The sequence below is a fragment of the Salmo trutta genome, chromosome 38 (assembly GCF_901001165.1).
Source record: "Salmo trutta chromosome 38, fSalTru1.1, whole genome shotgun sequence".
NCBI lineage: Eukaryota > Metazoa > Chordata > Actinopteri > Salmoniformes > Salmonidae > Salmo > Salmo trutta.
Window position 1 is genome coordinate 32,815,605 of NC_042994.1, and position 13,479 is coordinate 32,829,083.

At 40.2% G+C, this 13,479-nt stretch overlaps 1 protein-coding gene across 1 annotated transcript; it reads right to left on the minus strand.

Moving 5' to 3' along the window:
- Positions 1–1,139: 1,139 nt before the first annotated feature.
- Positions 1,140–11,419, minus strand: LOC115178609 (gastrula zinc finger protein XlCGF7.1-like). Its single transcript, XM_029739864.1, has 3 exons — positions 11,334–11,419; positions 7,692–7,714; positions 1,140–2,679 (listed from the first exon to the last, which is right to left on the minus strand). The coding sequence occupies exons 1-3, from the start codon at positions 11,417–11,419 to the stop codon at positions 1,865–1,867; spliced, it is 924 nt and encodes a 307-aa protein (XP_029595724.1). The 3' UTR covers positions 1,140–1,864.
- Positions 11,420–13,479: the final 2,060 nt, after the last annotated feature.

The window sequence follows — 13,479 nt, forward strand, 5'->3', positions numbered from 1 at the left end:
TGTCCATTTAGAAGACCCATTTGCGACCAAGCTTTAACTTCCTGACTGATGTCTTGAGATGTTACTTCAATATATCCACATCATTTTCATTCCTCATGATGCCATCTATTTTGTGAAGTTCACCAGTCCCTCCTGCAGCAAAGCACCCCCACAACATGATGCTGCCACCCCCGTGCTTCACAGTTGGGATGGTGTTCTTCGGCTTGCAAGTCTCCCCCTTTTTCCTCCAAACATAACGATGGTCATTATGGCCAAACAGTTCTATTTTTGTTTCATCAGACCAGAGGACATTTCTCCAAAAAGTACGATCTTTGTCCCCATGTGCAGTTGCAAACCGTAGTCTGGCTTTTTTATGGCGGTTTTGGAGCAGTGGCTTCTTCCTTGCTGAGCGGCCTTTCGGGTTATGTTGATATCGAACTCGTTTTACTGTGGATATAGATACTTTTTTGTACCTGTTTCTTCCAGCATCTTCACAAGGTCCTTTGCTGTTGTTCTGGGATTGATTTGCACTTTTTGCACCAAAGTGCGTTCATCTGAAGGAGACAGAATGTGTCTTCTTCCTGAGCGGTATGACGGCTGCGTGGTCCCATGGTGTTTATACCTGCGTACTATTGTTTTGTGATACAGTGAATTATAAGTGAAATAATCTGTCTTTAAACAATTGTTGGAAAAATGACTTGTCATGCACAAAGTAATGTCCTAACCGACTTGCCCAAACTATAGTTTGTTAACAAGAAATTTGTGGAGTGGTTGAAAAATGAGTTTTAATGACTCCAACATAAGTGGATGTAAACTTCTGACTTCAACTGTAGATGTGACATCAGTCAAAAAACCTCCAAATGAGACATGGAGAACAAGATTAAACTAGTTTAAAGGAGCCACCTACGATTCCCCACATGGCAGCTTCTTGTCATTGTTCATAGCCATCTGGCCATCCAGAATCACAACAGCACACTGACTTCTGCCCCGTGGATGCACGTTTTCGTCATGTCAGTTAACCTGTCTAACTCTAACCTTAAAGTAAGACCCCAACATTTTTTTTTTGCTTTTTGAACAAAGAAGCATCTCGTACTCTAGATTATGTCACGCTAGAAACATCGCCTGAAAGATTCACATCGCCGTCTGCTGACTGAAGTAACTTTTCATTTCTTTCAAAAGTTTAATATTATATTGAGACTTACATAGAGAAGCTTTGGTTGATCAATTAACTTTTGATTAGTGAGAATTTAAAATAAACTTTACATCTACTACACATCTATATTCAATGCAAATTCTGATTCATTCCGTCAAACAAACATCAAAATAAACAACTAGCTCTATACTGCTTCTACATGGTGGTATAACATTGATGGGAACATTCATGTTTTTCATGTAAACAACTTATCAATGTTATTATAAAAACGCCATGTCATCGTCCTTTAGCTTGACGACTAGTAAACAAATTAACTCAATGAAACAAAAACGACTAAATTCAAGAGGTTTCAAAGTTCAAAATCAAGAAATGCACATTCTATTAATCTATTTAATAATTTACATGGTGCAATATCTAAATCGTGTATTCAATCAAATTAATTTAGTGAAAAGCCAGATCATATCAAATTTAAGAGGATAAACGTTAAAATCAAGAAATCCAAAATTCCATTCATCTATATAATAATATCCCCAAATTATAATGAACAAGAGGGTTTATAGTTTTATCCATTAAAGTTCATAATCAAAACAAAATACAAATTGTGTAGTATTTAATATGATTTTAGACATGATCAGGTCTCCAGTTAACATTTTTTTAAAGTTGGCATATTTTTAATGATTTCATATAAACAATATGATTTCATTTGGCATGAACAAAAACCAAAATTCTCAGTCAAAAACTTAAGTCAGAACACAAACTCTCTATTTTCTCATGTGATTTCAGGTCCTCTGACTGGGAAAATGTCTTTCCACAATGAGAGCAGTGGTAAGTCTTCTCCTCCTGTGTATGTATTCTTTCATGCTTATTCAGATGTCTTAATCGGTTAAATGTCTTTCCACACAGGGAGCAGTGGTACGTCTTATCCCCTCCTGTGTGTGTCCTGTCATGCCTATTCAGGGCCCCTAACTTGGTAAAACTCTTTCCGCACAGGGAGCATTGGTAGGGCTTTTCTTGTGTGTGTGTTGTCTCATGCTCTTTTAGGTTCCCTAAGCGGGTAAAACTCTTTCCACAAAGGGAGCATTGGAAAGGCTTTTCCCCTGTGTGTATCTTCTCATGCTCCTTCAGGCTCCCTAACTGGGTAAAACGCTTTCCACACTGGGAGCATTGGAAAGGCTTTTCTCCTGTGTGTATCTTCTCATGCTCCCTCAGGCTCCCTAACTGGGTAAAACTTTTTCCACACTGGGAACATTGGAAAGGTTTTTCCCCTGTGTGTGACCTCTCATGCGTTTTCAGGCTCCCTAACCAGGCAAAAGTCATTCCACATTGGGAACAGTGGTAAGGTTTCTCTCCAGAGTGTATTCTCTTATGCTCCCTTAGGCTTCCTAACCAGGTAAATCTCTTTCCACAGTGGGAACATTGGAAAGGCTTTTCTCCTGTGTGTTTTCTCTCATGCCGTTTTAGGTACCCTAACCAACTAAAACTCTTTCCACAGTGGGAGCAGTGATGTCGTCTCGCTGGTTTGGGTGTCACTGGTTCTGGTCTCTCTCCTGCCAAAGACAAACAGATTATTTAGTTAAACTGATTGAAATCTCCAAATTATAAAACTGTCATCCTATGAGGTTTAATCCAGACTATTTCCCTCTGTAACTGTGCTGCTTGCAACAATTTAATTATGCTTTTTTGCCGACATTTACTGACACCGGCCATATTCAACGGGTGTTGAGCATTCGAGCTGTATCACCGCCTGGTACGGCAGCTGCACCGCCCACAACTGCATGGCTCTCCAGAGGGTGGTGCAGTGTGCCCAAAGCACCATCTGGGGCAAACTACCTGCCCTCCAGGACACCGACAGCACCCAATGTCACAGGAAGGCAAAAAGATCATCAAGGACATCAACCACCCGAACCACTGCCTGTTCACCCCGCTTCCATCCAGAAAGCAAGGTCAGTACAGGTGCATCAAAGCTGGGACCGAGAGACTGAAAAACAGCTTCTATCTCCACGCCATCAGACTGTTAAACAGCCATCACTAGCCGGCTACCACCCGGTTACTCAACCCTGCACCTTAGAGGCTGCTGCCCTATATAGACATGGAATCACTGGTTACTTTAATAATGGAACACTAGTCACTTTAATAATGTTTACATACTGCTTTACTCATCTCATATGTATATACTGTATTCTATGCTACTGTATTTTAGTCAATGCCACTCCGACATCCTAACAGTGATATTTATTAATTCCATTATTTTACTTTTAGATGTGTGTGTATTGTTAGATACAACTGCACTGTTGGAGCTAGGAACACAAGCATTTTCTCTACACCCGCAATAACATCTGCTAAATATGTGACCAATAAAATGGATTTGAAGTTATTCTACCATTTCTACTGATCTGCGTGACAGGTATGATTTTCATATGCACATTTTTCGTGGAACAGTTTCATTTAATTTATAATAAAATATGTAATCTCAAAATCATTGTCATGTGGTTAATCAAAATTGTATCTAAATGAAAATGATACAAACCTAAAAAATTACTTATTTTGCCAACTATGTAGAAAATAACCTACAGTGAGGGGAAAAAAGTATTTGATCCCCTGCTGATTTTGTACGTTTGCCCACAGACAAAGAAATGATCAGTCTATAATTTTAATGGTAGGTTTATTTGAACAGTGAGAGACAGAATAACAACAAAATAAAATCAAGAAAAACGCATGTCAAAAATGTTATAAATTGATTTGCATTTTAATGAGGGAAATAAGTATTTGACCCCCTCTCAATCAGAAAGATTTCTGGCTCCCAGGTGTCTTTTATACAGGTAACGAGCTGAGATTAGGAGCACACTCTTAAAGGGAGTGCTCCTAATCTCAGCTTGTTACCTGTATAAAAGACACCTGTCCACAGAAGCAATCAATCAATCAGATTCCAAACACTCCACCATGGCCAAGACCAAAGAGCTCTCCAAGGATGTCAGGGACAAGATTGTAGACCTACACAAGGCTGGAATGGGCTACAAGACCATCGCCAAGCAGCTTGGTGAGAAGGTGACAACAGTTGGTGCGATTATTCGCAAATGGAAGAAACACAAAAGAACTGTCAATCTCCCTCGGGACTGGGGCTCCATGCAAGATCTCACCTCGTGGAGTTGCAATGATCATGAGAACGGTGAGGAATCAGCCCAGAACTACACGGGAGGATCTTGTCAATGATCTCAAGGCAGCTGGGACCATAGTCACCAAGAAAACAATTGGTAACACACTACGCTGTGAAGAACTGAAATCCTGCAGCGCCCGCAAGGTCCCCCTGCTCAAGAAAGCACATATACATGCCCTTCTGAAGTTTGACAATGAACATCTGAATGATTCAGAGGACAACTGGGTGAAAGTGTTGTGGTCAGATGAGACCAAAATGGAGCTCTTTGGCATCAACTCAACTCGCCGTGTTTGGAGGAGGAGGAATGCTGCCTATGACCCCAAGAACACCATCCCCACCGTCAAACATGGAGGTGGAAACATTATGCTTTGGGGGTGTTTTTCTGCTAAGGGGACAGGGCAACTTCACCACATCAAAGGGACGATGGACGGGGCCATGGACTGTCAAATCTTGGGTGAGAACCTCCTTCCCTCAGCCAGGGCATTGAAAATGGGTCGTGGATGGGTATTCCAGCATGACAATGACCCAAAACACACGGCCAAGGCAACAAAGGAGTGGCTCAAGAAGAAGCACATTAAGGTCCTGGAGTGGCCTAGCCAGTCTCCAGACCTTAATCCCATAGAAAATCTGTGGAGGGAGCTGAAGGTTCGAGTTGCCAAACGTCAGCCTCGAAACCTCCAGATTACAGAGACAGAGAGAGGATGGTAGAACACTGACTATGAGGAAACTGTCCAGACTACAGAGACAGAGAGAGGATGGTAGGAAACTGTCCAGACAGTAGTAAGTACAGAGAGAGAGAGAGAGGCTGGTAGAACACTGACTATGAGGAAACTGTCCAGACAGTAATAACTACAGAGACAGAGTGAGGATGATAGACAATAAGTTAGAGGGTATGTTCTAAGTTGTTTGGCAAAGTGCTCAAAGTAACTGATTTGTATTTACAACAATGTTGGAAGTGATGACGTCACAATGGGCCCTTTTAGAATAGTGAGGAAGTGATGACGTCACAATGGGCCCTTTTAGAATAGTGAGGAAGTGATGACGTCACAATGGGCCCTTTTAGAATAGTGAGGAAGTGATGACGTCACAATGGGCCCTTTTAGAATAGTGAGGAAGTGATGACGTCACAAAGGGCCCTTTTAGAATAGTGAGGAAGTGATGACGTCACAACGGGCCCTTTTAGAATAGTGAGGAAGTGTCGTGAAAGTGAATGAAGACAAAAACGTTTAATAGTTTAAAAAGAAGTAAAGATACCAAAAAGTTGTAGACAACCACACTATTCCAGACAGATCTGCACGTTTTAAAGTTTATATGACGTGTCCCAACTTAAACGTGAAGGAGTAGCGTTCCTAATAATAATAACTAGATGGTCATTTTCCATTACGAAAAATTGTGTGACTTGCTTCAGGTCTTTTGAAAGAGTTTATTTTTTATTTTTTTCGCAGTGGAAAATGTGTATAGTTATACTGTAGTTGATAAACATTTTTAAGAATTTAAAAAGTTAGAATAACCTGAACATGTCAAAGTTGGTTTTGTGTCTCTAGCTTGAACGGTTCAAGAGTTACATTTATTGTTGGTGGGTATAAAAGGCAGGATAATGTGGACTCTGCAACTCTGAATCATTCATGCAGTGGGCTTCAGATAAAAATGCTGAATTTACTTTTGTAAAACATTTAGTGTAAATGAAGTTTGATTTTAGTTGAATAATGATGTAATGATTAGAACGTTTTAGGCTGTTATTTGGGGAGAGAAATATGATGGTGCATCTAGTGATGAGTATTTTATGGTAGTTGAAGAACCCTGTAGAATAGGTTCCTATGGAGACCTACTGATTTAGCGATTTAACTATTTAGGCTAACAGTGATCGCTGAAAAGTACATTACATTTCCTGAAGAAAATGTGTTGTTTGCTAGCTTGTTTTAATGTATTCATGGCTTTGAAATACATTATAGTAGTGGTAGTGTCTGGTTTTAGTTATAGTAGTGGTAGTGTCTACAGTAGTAATGGTAGTGACTGGTTATAGTAGTTGTAGTGTCTACAGTAGTAATGGTAGTGACTGGTTATAGTAGTTGTAGTGTCTACAGTAGTAATGGTAGTGACTGGTTATAGTTATAGTAGTGGTAGTGTCTCCAGTAGTAATGGTAGTGACTGGTTATAGTAGTGGTAGTGTCTCCAGTAGTAATGGTAGTGACTGGTTATAGTTATAGTAGCGGTAGTGTCTACAGTAGTAATGGTAGTGACTGGTTATAGTTATAGTAGTGGTAGTGTCTCCAGTAGTAATGGTAGTGACTGGTTATAGTTATAGTAGTGGTAGTGTCTCCAGTAGTAATGGTAGTGACTGGTTATAGTTATAGTAGTGGTAGTGTCTCCAGTAGTAATGGTAGTGACTGGTTATAGTTGTGGTAGTGTCTCCAGTAGTAATGGCAGTGACTGGTTATAGTAGTGGTAGTGTCTCCAGTAGTAATGGTAGTGACTGGTTATAGTTATAGTAGTGGTAGTGTCTCCAGTAGTAATGGTAGTGACTGGTTATAGTTATAGTAGTGGTAGTGTCTCCAGTAGTAATGGTAGTGACTGGTTATAGTTATAGTAGTGGTAGTGTCTCCAGTAGTAATGGTAGTGACTGGTTATAGTTATAGTAGTGGTAGTGTCTCCAGTAGTAATGGTAGTGACTGGTTATAGTTATAGTAGTGGTAGTGTCTACAGTAGTAATGGTAGTGACTGGTTATAGTTATAGTAGTGGTAGTGTCTCCAGTAGTAATGGTAGTGACTGGTTATAGTTATAGTAGTGGTAGTGTCTCCAGTAGTAATGGTAGTGACTGGTTATAGTTGGAAAAGTATGTGGATGAAAAGGATAGCTGGAACATATGAAAGTTTGTTTGGTGTATCTAGCTTGAACGGTTCAAGAGTTACTGTTGTTGAGTTATATTATGCTAATGTATGCACATTTATATAGGTATAGTTGATAATCGTTTGAAGTTAGGATAGCCTAAACATGTGAACATTGGTTTGGTGTTTGTAGCTGTACTTGTGGTGGTCAGTAGCTTTGTGGTCAGTATCTGTAGTCAGTAGTTGTGGTCTGTGGTAGTCAGTAGTTGTGGTCTGTGGTAGTCAGTAGTTGTGGTCAGTATCTTTGTGGTCAGTGTCTCATGTCTCAGGTTCAGCCTAATTGAACTACCTCCATGCTTTGAGGATAGTGTTTATTTACAATTACATTGTTTACAAACAAAGGAGTAAAACATGCTTATATTTTGGGTTCTGATGGGGTACGACAGTTGAACTAAGTTCAGTGGACATTTATAAGTTATATTCTCCAAGAATCAATGGCGAGGCCCAGAGCCATATATTAAAACAATACATTAATTCATCAAGGGCAGTTTGTGGCCCTGCTTTTAAGACGGTACTCACTGGTGTTAATCAGATCTTCAGTCTCTTCTCCCTCTTCCAAAACGTCTTCCTCCTCCTCTTTTCTTAAGATAGCCTCCTCTTCCACTACAAAAGGTTCTCTCTCTCCTTTCACTATAACATCCTCCTCTTCCTCCTTTTTCATCCTGAAAGCTTCTACCTCCTCTTCTTCCACTGTGACAGCCTCTATCCCCTCTTCATCTTTCACTCTAAAAGGTTCTTTCTCTTCTTTCACTGTAACGTTATTCTCCTCTTCTTTCAATGTGATACTGATAGCCTCCTCATCCTCCTCTTTCATTCTGAAAGCTTCTTCCTCTCCTTTTACTGTAACATCCCCCTCCTCTTCTTCTTTCATGACAATGTTCAGCCCCAGAGCTTCTTTCTCCGTCCAGCCGACGAGCTCTTTTTTAGCAGGAGGAGAGTAGTTTAGTGAGTTCATGGTCTAGGATGTTAGCTAGCTAGCGGGTTAGCATTAACGACTAGCCTGGCGCTAATCTAATTTATCCAGCTAACTAGCTACCCGATTAACAACGTAAATATGAAATTAAATGAGGCAACTAGCTATACGAAAGAAGTATGTTTTAAAACAGAAAATATACACTGAACGCGTCTAAAGAGCGCCAATGTTTCGGCTATGTTGGCTAGCAATCTACCGAGATAGCTAAACAAGCTGTTGTTAAGAAGCGGCCCGTCCACTAGATTAGACGTCACACTTGGCAGCGTCGCCTAAAAGACAAATAACAACATCCAACATGGCGCCTGGTGCGGTTGCTAGGTGATATGTGGAGCAAACGCAAGCCCTCTATATGTAGTTGTATATACCGAATGTCTAATAATGGTGCAGGCGTTCCACATTTTATTTCTATTCAGACCAAAATATGTAACATTAATTAAATCCTTTTAATCTTTTTTTTACAATCAGCATATTTTACAATCTGACATGGTGGAATAATACTGATGGTAAGATTCATGAGGTGGTGAATGTTTTTTAGGTCAACAAGTTATCAATGTTGTTATCAGAACAACGGCATCATATTTTCATACACCAACTTGATGACTACAAATTAACTCAATGAAACAGAACAACTAAATTCCAGAGGTTTCAAGGTTAGAATCAAGAAATGCCCATTTCTATTAATCTATTTAAGGATTTACATTTTGATCAATACAGTATATTGTCACCCTTATCTCTTCAAAAAATAACTTCATAATAAATGCCATCTATCCAAAGCGACTTAGTCATGCATGCATACATTTTACATATGGGTGGTCCCAGGAATGGAACCCACTACCCTGGCATTACAAGTGCCATGCTCTTTCAACTAAAATGTCTTGTCACTGGATTGCCAATATTGCATAACCAATTTGTAAATGTGTAAACTTAAGTTTACACATTTGAATTGTGAAAATAAAGTCAAATGGCATGGACAACATTATTAGCACCCCGGAGCTTGTACTTGGTTGCACAGCCTTTGCGTACTGACAACCCAATGACGCATTCAAAGAAATGAACACCCTCCCTACAATCAAACATGGGGGAGGTTTGATAGGGCTGTGAGGTTGCTTTGCTGCCTCTGGTACTGGGGACCTTTGAAAGTGTGCAAGACATCATGAAATCAGCAGATGATCAAGTGCAACGTTCAACCCAGTGTCCAAAAACAGAGTCTTTGTTCATAGAGCAACACAGTATGAGTCATAATACCCATAAAACCTAGCAGTCAAACAAGGAAATGGTTCCAATTGTTTTTCCACCATTCATTCATGGTCAAGATTAGCTCCTAATGTGGCTATCATAAAGAACTTCAAATGCCATGATGATCTGGACGAGACTGACGAATTGAGGCAAAGGTAAGAATCTCTGGATTAACTATCTAATGTTAGCAAAATGTAGTATTGAATAAATTGGCAACATTTCTTTAAATTGACAATTCTGTAAACTGTCTTGTGAACATTTAAATCGACTCAGCTAGAGATAACATGCAGGATCTTGCAGGGATTTGTAGTCTTGTATGATAACTACATTGATGCTCATTTGCATTTTAGTATTTGAGAGTAAATAGAGATTAATATATTGATAAACGTCCCCTTGTCCGAGAGAGATTTACATGGTTATCACAACTTCACCCCAGGGTAAGCCTACACAATTCACAGCCCTTATTTTAAGTGTTTCTAAAATCCCCTATAGGAAAAATGTAAAATAATTGGAACCATTTCCCTGTTTGACCGCTAGGTTTTATGGGTATTATGACACCTCCATTGTGGGGCTCTATGGTCGTGGGTCTTCCAGCAGGAGAACAACCCCAAACACACATCAAAAGCACCCTGGATTAGAATGGTTCAAGAACAAATGCAGGAGTGTTCTGGAGTGTTCTGTTCTGGAGAGTTCTGTTTTGGAGTGTTCTGAGTGTTCTGTTCTGGAGTGTTCTGTTCTGTTCTTCTGGAGAGTTCTGTTCTGGAGTGTTGTGTTCTGGAGTGGCCAGATCGGAATCACATCCATAATCCGAGGTGCCAATAATTTTGTCCAGGCCATTTGTCTTTATTTTCTGAATACATTTTTTAATCTTCAGTTCACAAAAATAAAATTGGTTCTGTAGTGTTGTTAATCCAATGATAAGGTGTGAAGACAACCCACTGGTTGAATCAACGTTACGTTGAACCAACGTGGAATAGACGTTGAATTTACGTCTATGCCCAGTGAGTGCAATGTTCAACCCAGTGTCAAAAAACTGTCTCTTTTGAAGGTTGTGGGTCTTCCAGCAGGACAACAACCCTAAACTCAAATCAAACACACCCTGGATTAACATGGTTCAAGAAGAAATGCTGAAGTGTTCTGGACTGTTCTGGAGTGTTCTGGAGTGGCCAGCGAAGAGTCCAGATCTGAATCACATCCATAACCTATAGTGAGATCTGAAAAACATCACTTGGTGGAGGGCAACCCTCAAACACTGACAGTTTGCTGCTGAAGAGTGGGCCAAATTGCCAGTAGAAAGATGCAGCAAGCTCATTGATGGCTATGAGAAGAGTTTGTTGGCTAAGTACTAGCTCCAGGGTGACAATTATTTAGTCTTTATTTTCTGAATAAAAATTGTAAACTTAAATTGAAAAAAATCTAATTGGTTCTGCAATGTTGAAAATCCAATAACAAGGTGTGGAGACCACCAAAATAGTTTGAGAAGAAAAGTGCAATATATTTGGCTGCAACTGTATCCAATCAAATTAATTTAGCAATATCCAAATCATATATCAAATCAAATTCAAGAGGTTAAGGTTTGAATGAACAAAAGCAAAATTCTATCAATCTATATAATAACTCAATAGACTAGAGTCCTGTCCAGGGGAAGTACTTGTACATCAAGCTGCCTCACACTACAGAAACAGGAGATTGGCTCATTGGAGCAGGAGCCGTTCTGGATCAGACCAGCCAAGGCTTGTGAAAAGCTACATACTGACTTGTATTCAATTTTATAAATTTTAATCTGAATCGAGATGAAAAAGAAAAACAACCTATTTTTGAGGAAGCTTTAATTTAAAACAGATTTTGTGTGGCATAAACAAAAACTCTCAGTCAAAAACATAGGTCAGAACACAGACTCTCTATTCTCTCATGTGATTTCAGATCCTCTGACCGGGAAAATGTCTTTCTACAATAAGAACAGGGGTAGGTCTTTTCTCTTGAGTGTGTCCTCTCGTGCGTTTTCAGGCTCGCTGACCAGGTAAAAGTCATTCCACATTGGGAGCAGCGGTAAGGCTTTTCTCCTGTGTGCGTTCTCTCGTGTGATTTAAGGTCCTGTGATCGTAAAAATGTCTTTCCACAGTGGGAACAGTGGTAAGGCTTCTCTCCTGTGTGTATTCGCTCATGTGTTCTCAGGCTTGCTAACCAGGTAAAAGTCATTCCACATTGGGAGCAGTGGTAAGGCTTCTCCCCTGTATGTATTCTCTCGTGCATTTTCAGGGACCTTAACTGGGTAAATCTCTTCCCACACTGGGAACATTGGAAAGGCTTTTCTCCAGTGTGTGTGGTCTCATGCTGTTTTAGGTTCCCTAACTTGGTAAAACTCTTATTACACTGGGAACATTGGTGTCGTCCTGCTGGTTTGGACGTCTCTGAGTCTGGTTCCCCTGAAGGACTCTTCTCTGGGTCTGATTCCCCCGAAGGACTCTTCCCGCTGTCAAAGTGAGAGTCTGGTCTCTCTCCTGCCAAAGACCGAGTATTTAGTTAAACAGAGACCTGAATAAAAGTCTCCACATGATATAACAGTCTTCCTATGAGGTTTAATCCAGACTAGCTCCCTTAGTAAACAGAAGCCAGTCGTCACAAAATGTTATCATTAAAAATAAACTTGGTGAGGCTAATAGAGTACTATAATGAACAAAATAAATATATGCAACATGTAAAGTCCTGGTCCCATGTTTCATGAACTGAAATAAAAGATAACAGAAATTGTCATAAGCACAAAAAACGTATTTCTTTCACATTTAGGGCACAAATACACTACCAAGAAGGAGAGTGTGGCATCAGATGACCTGGCCTCTACAATCCCCCGACCTCAACCAAATTGAGATGATTTGGGATGAGTTGGACAGCAGAGTGAAGGAAAAGCAGCCAACAAGTGCTCAGCATATGTGGGAACTCCTTCAAGACTGTTGGAAAAGCATTCCAGGTGAAGCTGGTTGAGAGAATGTCAAGAGTGTGCAAAGCTGTCATCAAGGCAAAGGGTGGCTATTTGAAGAATCTAAAATATATTTTGAATTGTTTAACACTTGTTTAGTTACTACATGATTCCATGTGTTATTTAATAGTTTTGATGTCTTCACTATTATTCTACAATGTAGAAAATAGTAAAAGTAAAGAAAAACCCTTGAATGAGTAGGTGTTCTAAAACTTTTGACCTGTAGTGTATGTTAGTGTGTGTTGCCCTGTTAGTGAGAATGTCTCTATTGCCAAGATAATCCATCCACCTGACAGGCGTGGCATATCATGAAGCTGATTAAACAGCATGATCATTACACAGGTGCACCTTGTGCTGGGGGACAATAAAAGGCCACTATAAAATTGGCAGTTTTGTCACACAACACAATGCCACAGATGTCTCAAGTTTGAGGGAGTGTGCAATTCGCATGCTGACTGCAGGAATTTCCAACAGAGCTGTTGCCAAAGATTTCAATATTCAATTCTCTACCATAAGCCGCCTCCAACGTAGTTTTTAGAAAATGTGGCAGTACATCCAACAGGCCTCACAACCACAGGCCACGTGTAACCATGCCAACCCAGGACCTCCACATCGGGCTTCTTCAACTGCGGGATCGTCTGAGGAGGGGGAAGTGGAGTGCTGAGGAACATTTCTGTCTGGAGTAAAGCCCTTTTATAAGGAAAACCTCATTCTGTTTGGCAGGACCTGGTTCTCCAGTTGGTATGCCTATGCCCTCCCAGGCCCACCCATGGCTGCACCATGTATATCTGTATTCCCAGTCATGTGAAATCCATAGATTAGGGCCTACTGAATTTATATCAATTGACTGATTTCCTTATATGAACTGTAACTCAGTAACATTTTTGAAATTGTTGTATTTTTGTTCAGTATATTACAGTTGCACTCTTGTCAGCCTGCAGATGCAGTATTGAGTCACGCCTCAGTGACTTATGTGGTTAGTGTGTGTTGCCAGTCTATTGAGTCACGCCTCAGTGACTTATGTGGTTAGTGTGTGTTGCCAGTCAGTATTGAGTCATGCCTCAGTGACCTATGTGGTTAGTGTGTGTTGCCAGTCAGTATTGAGTCATGCCTCAGTGACC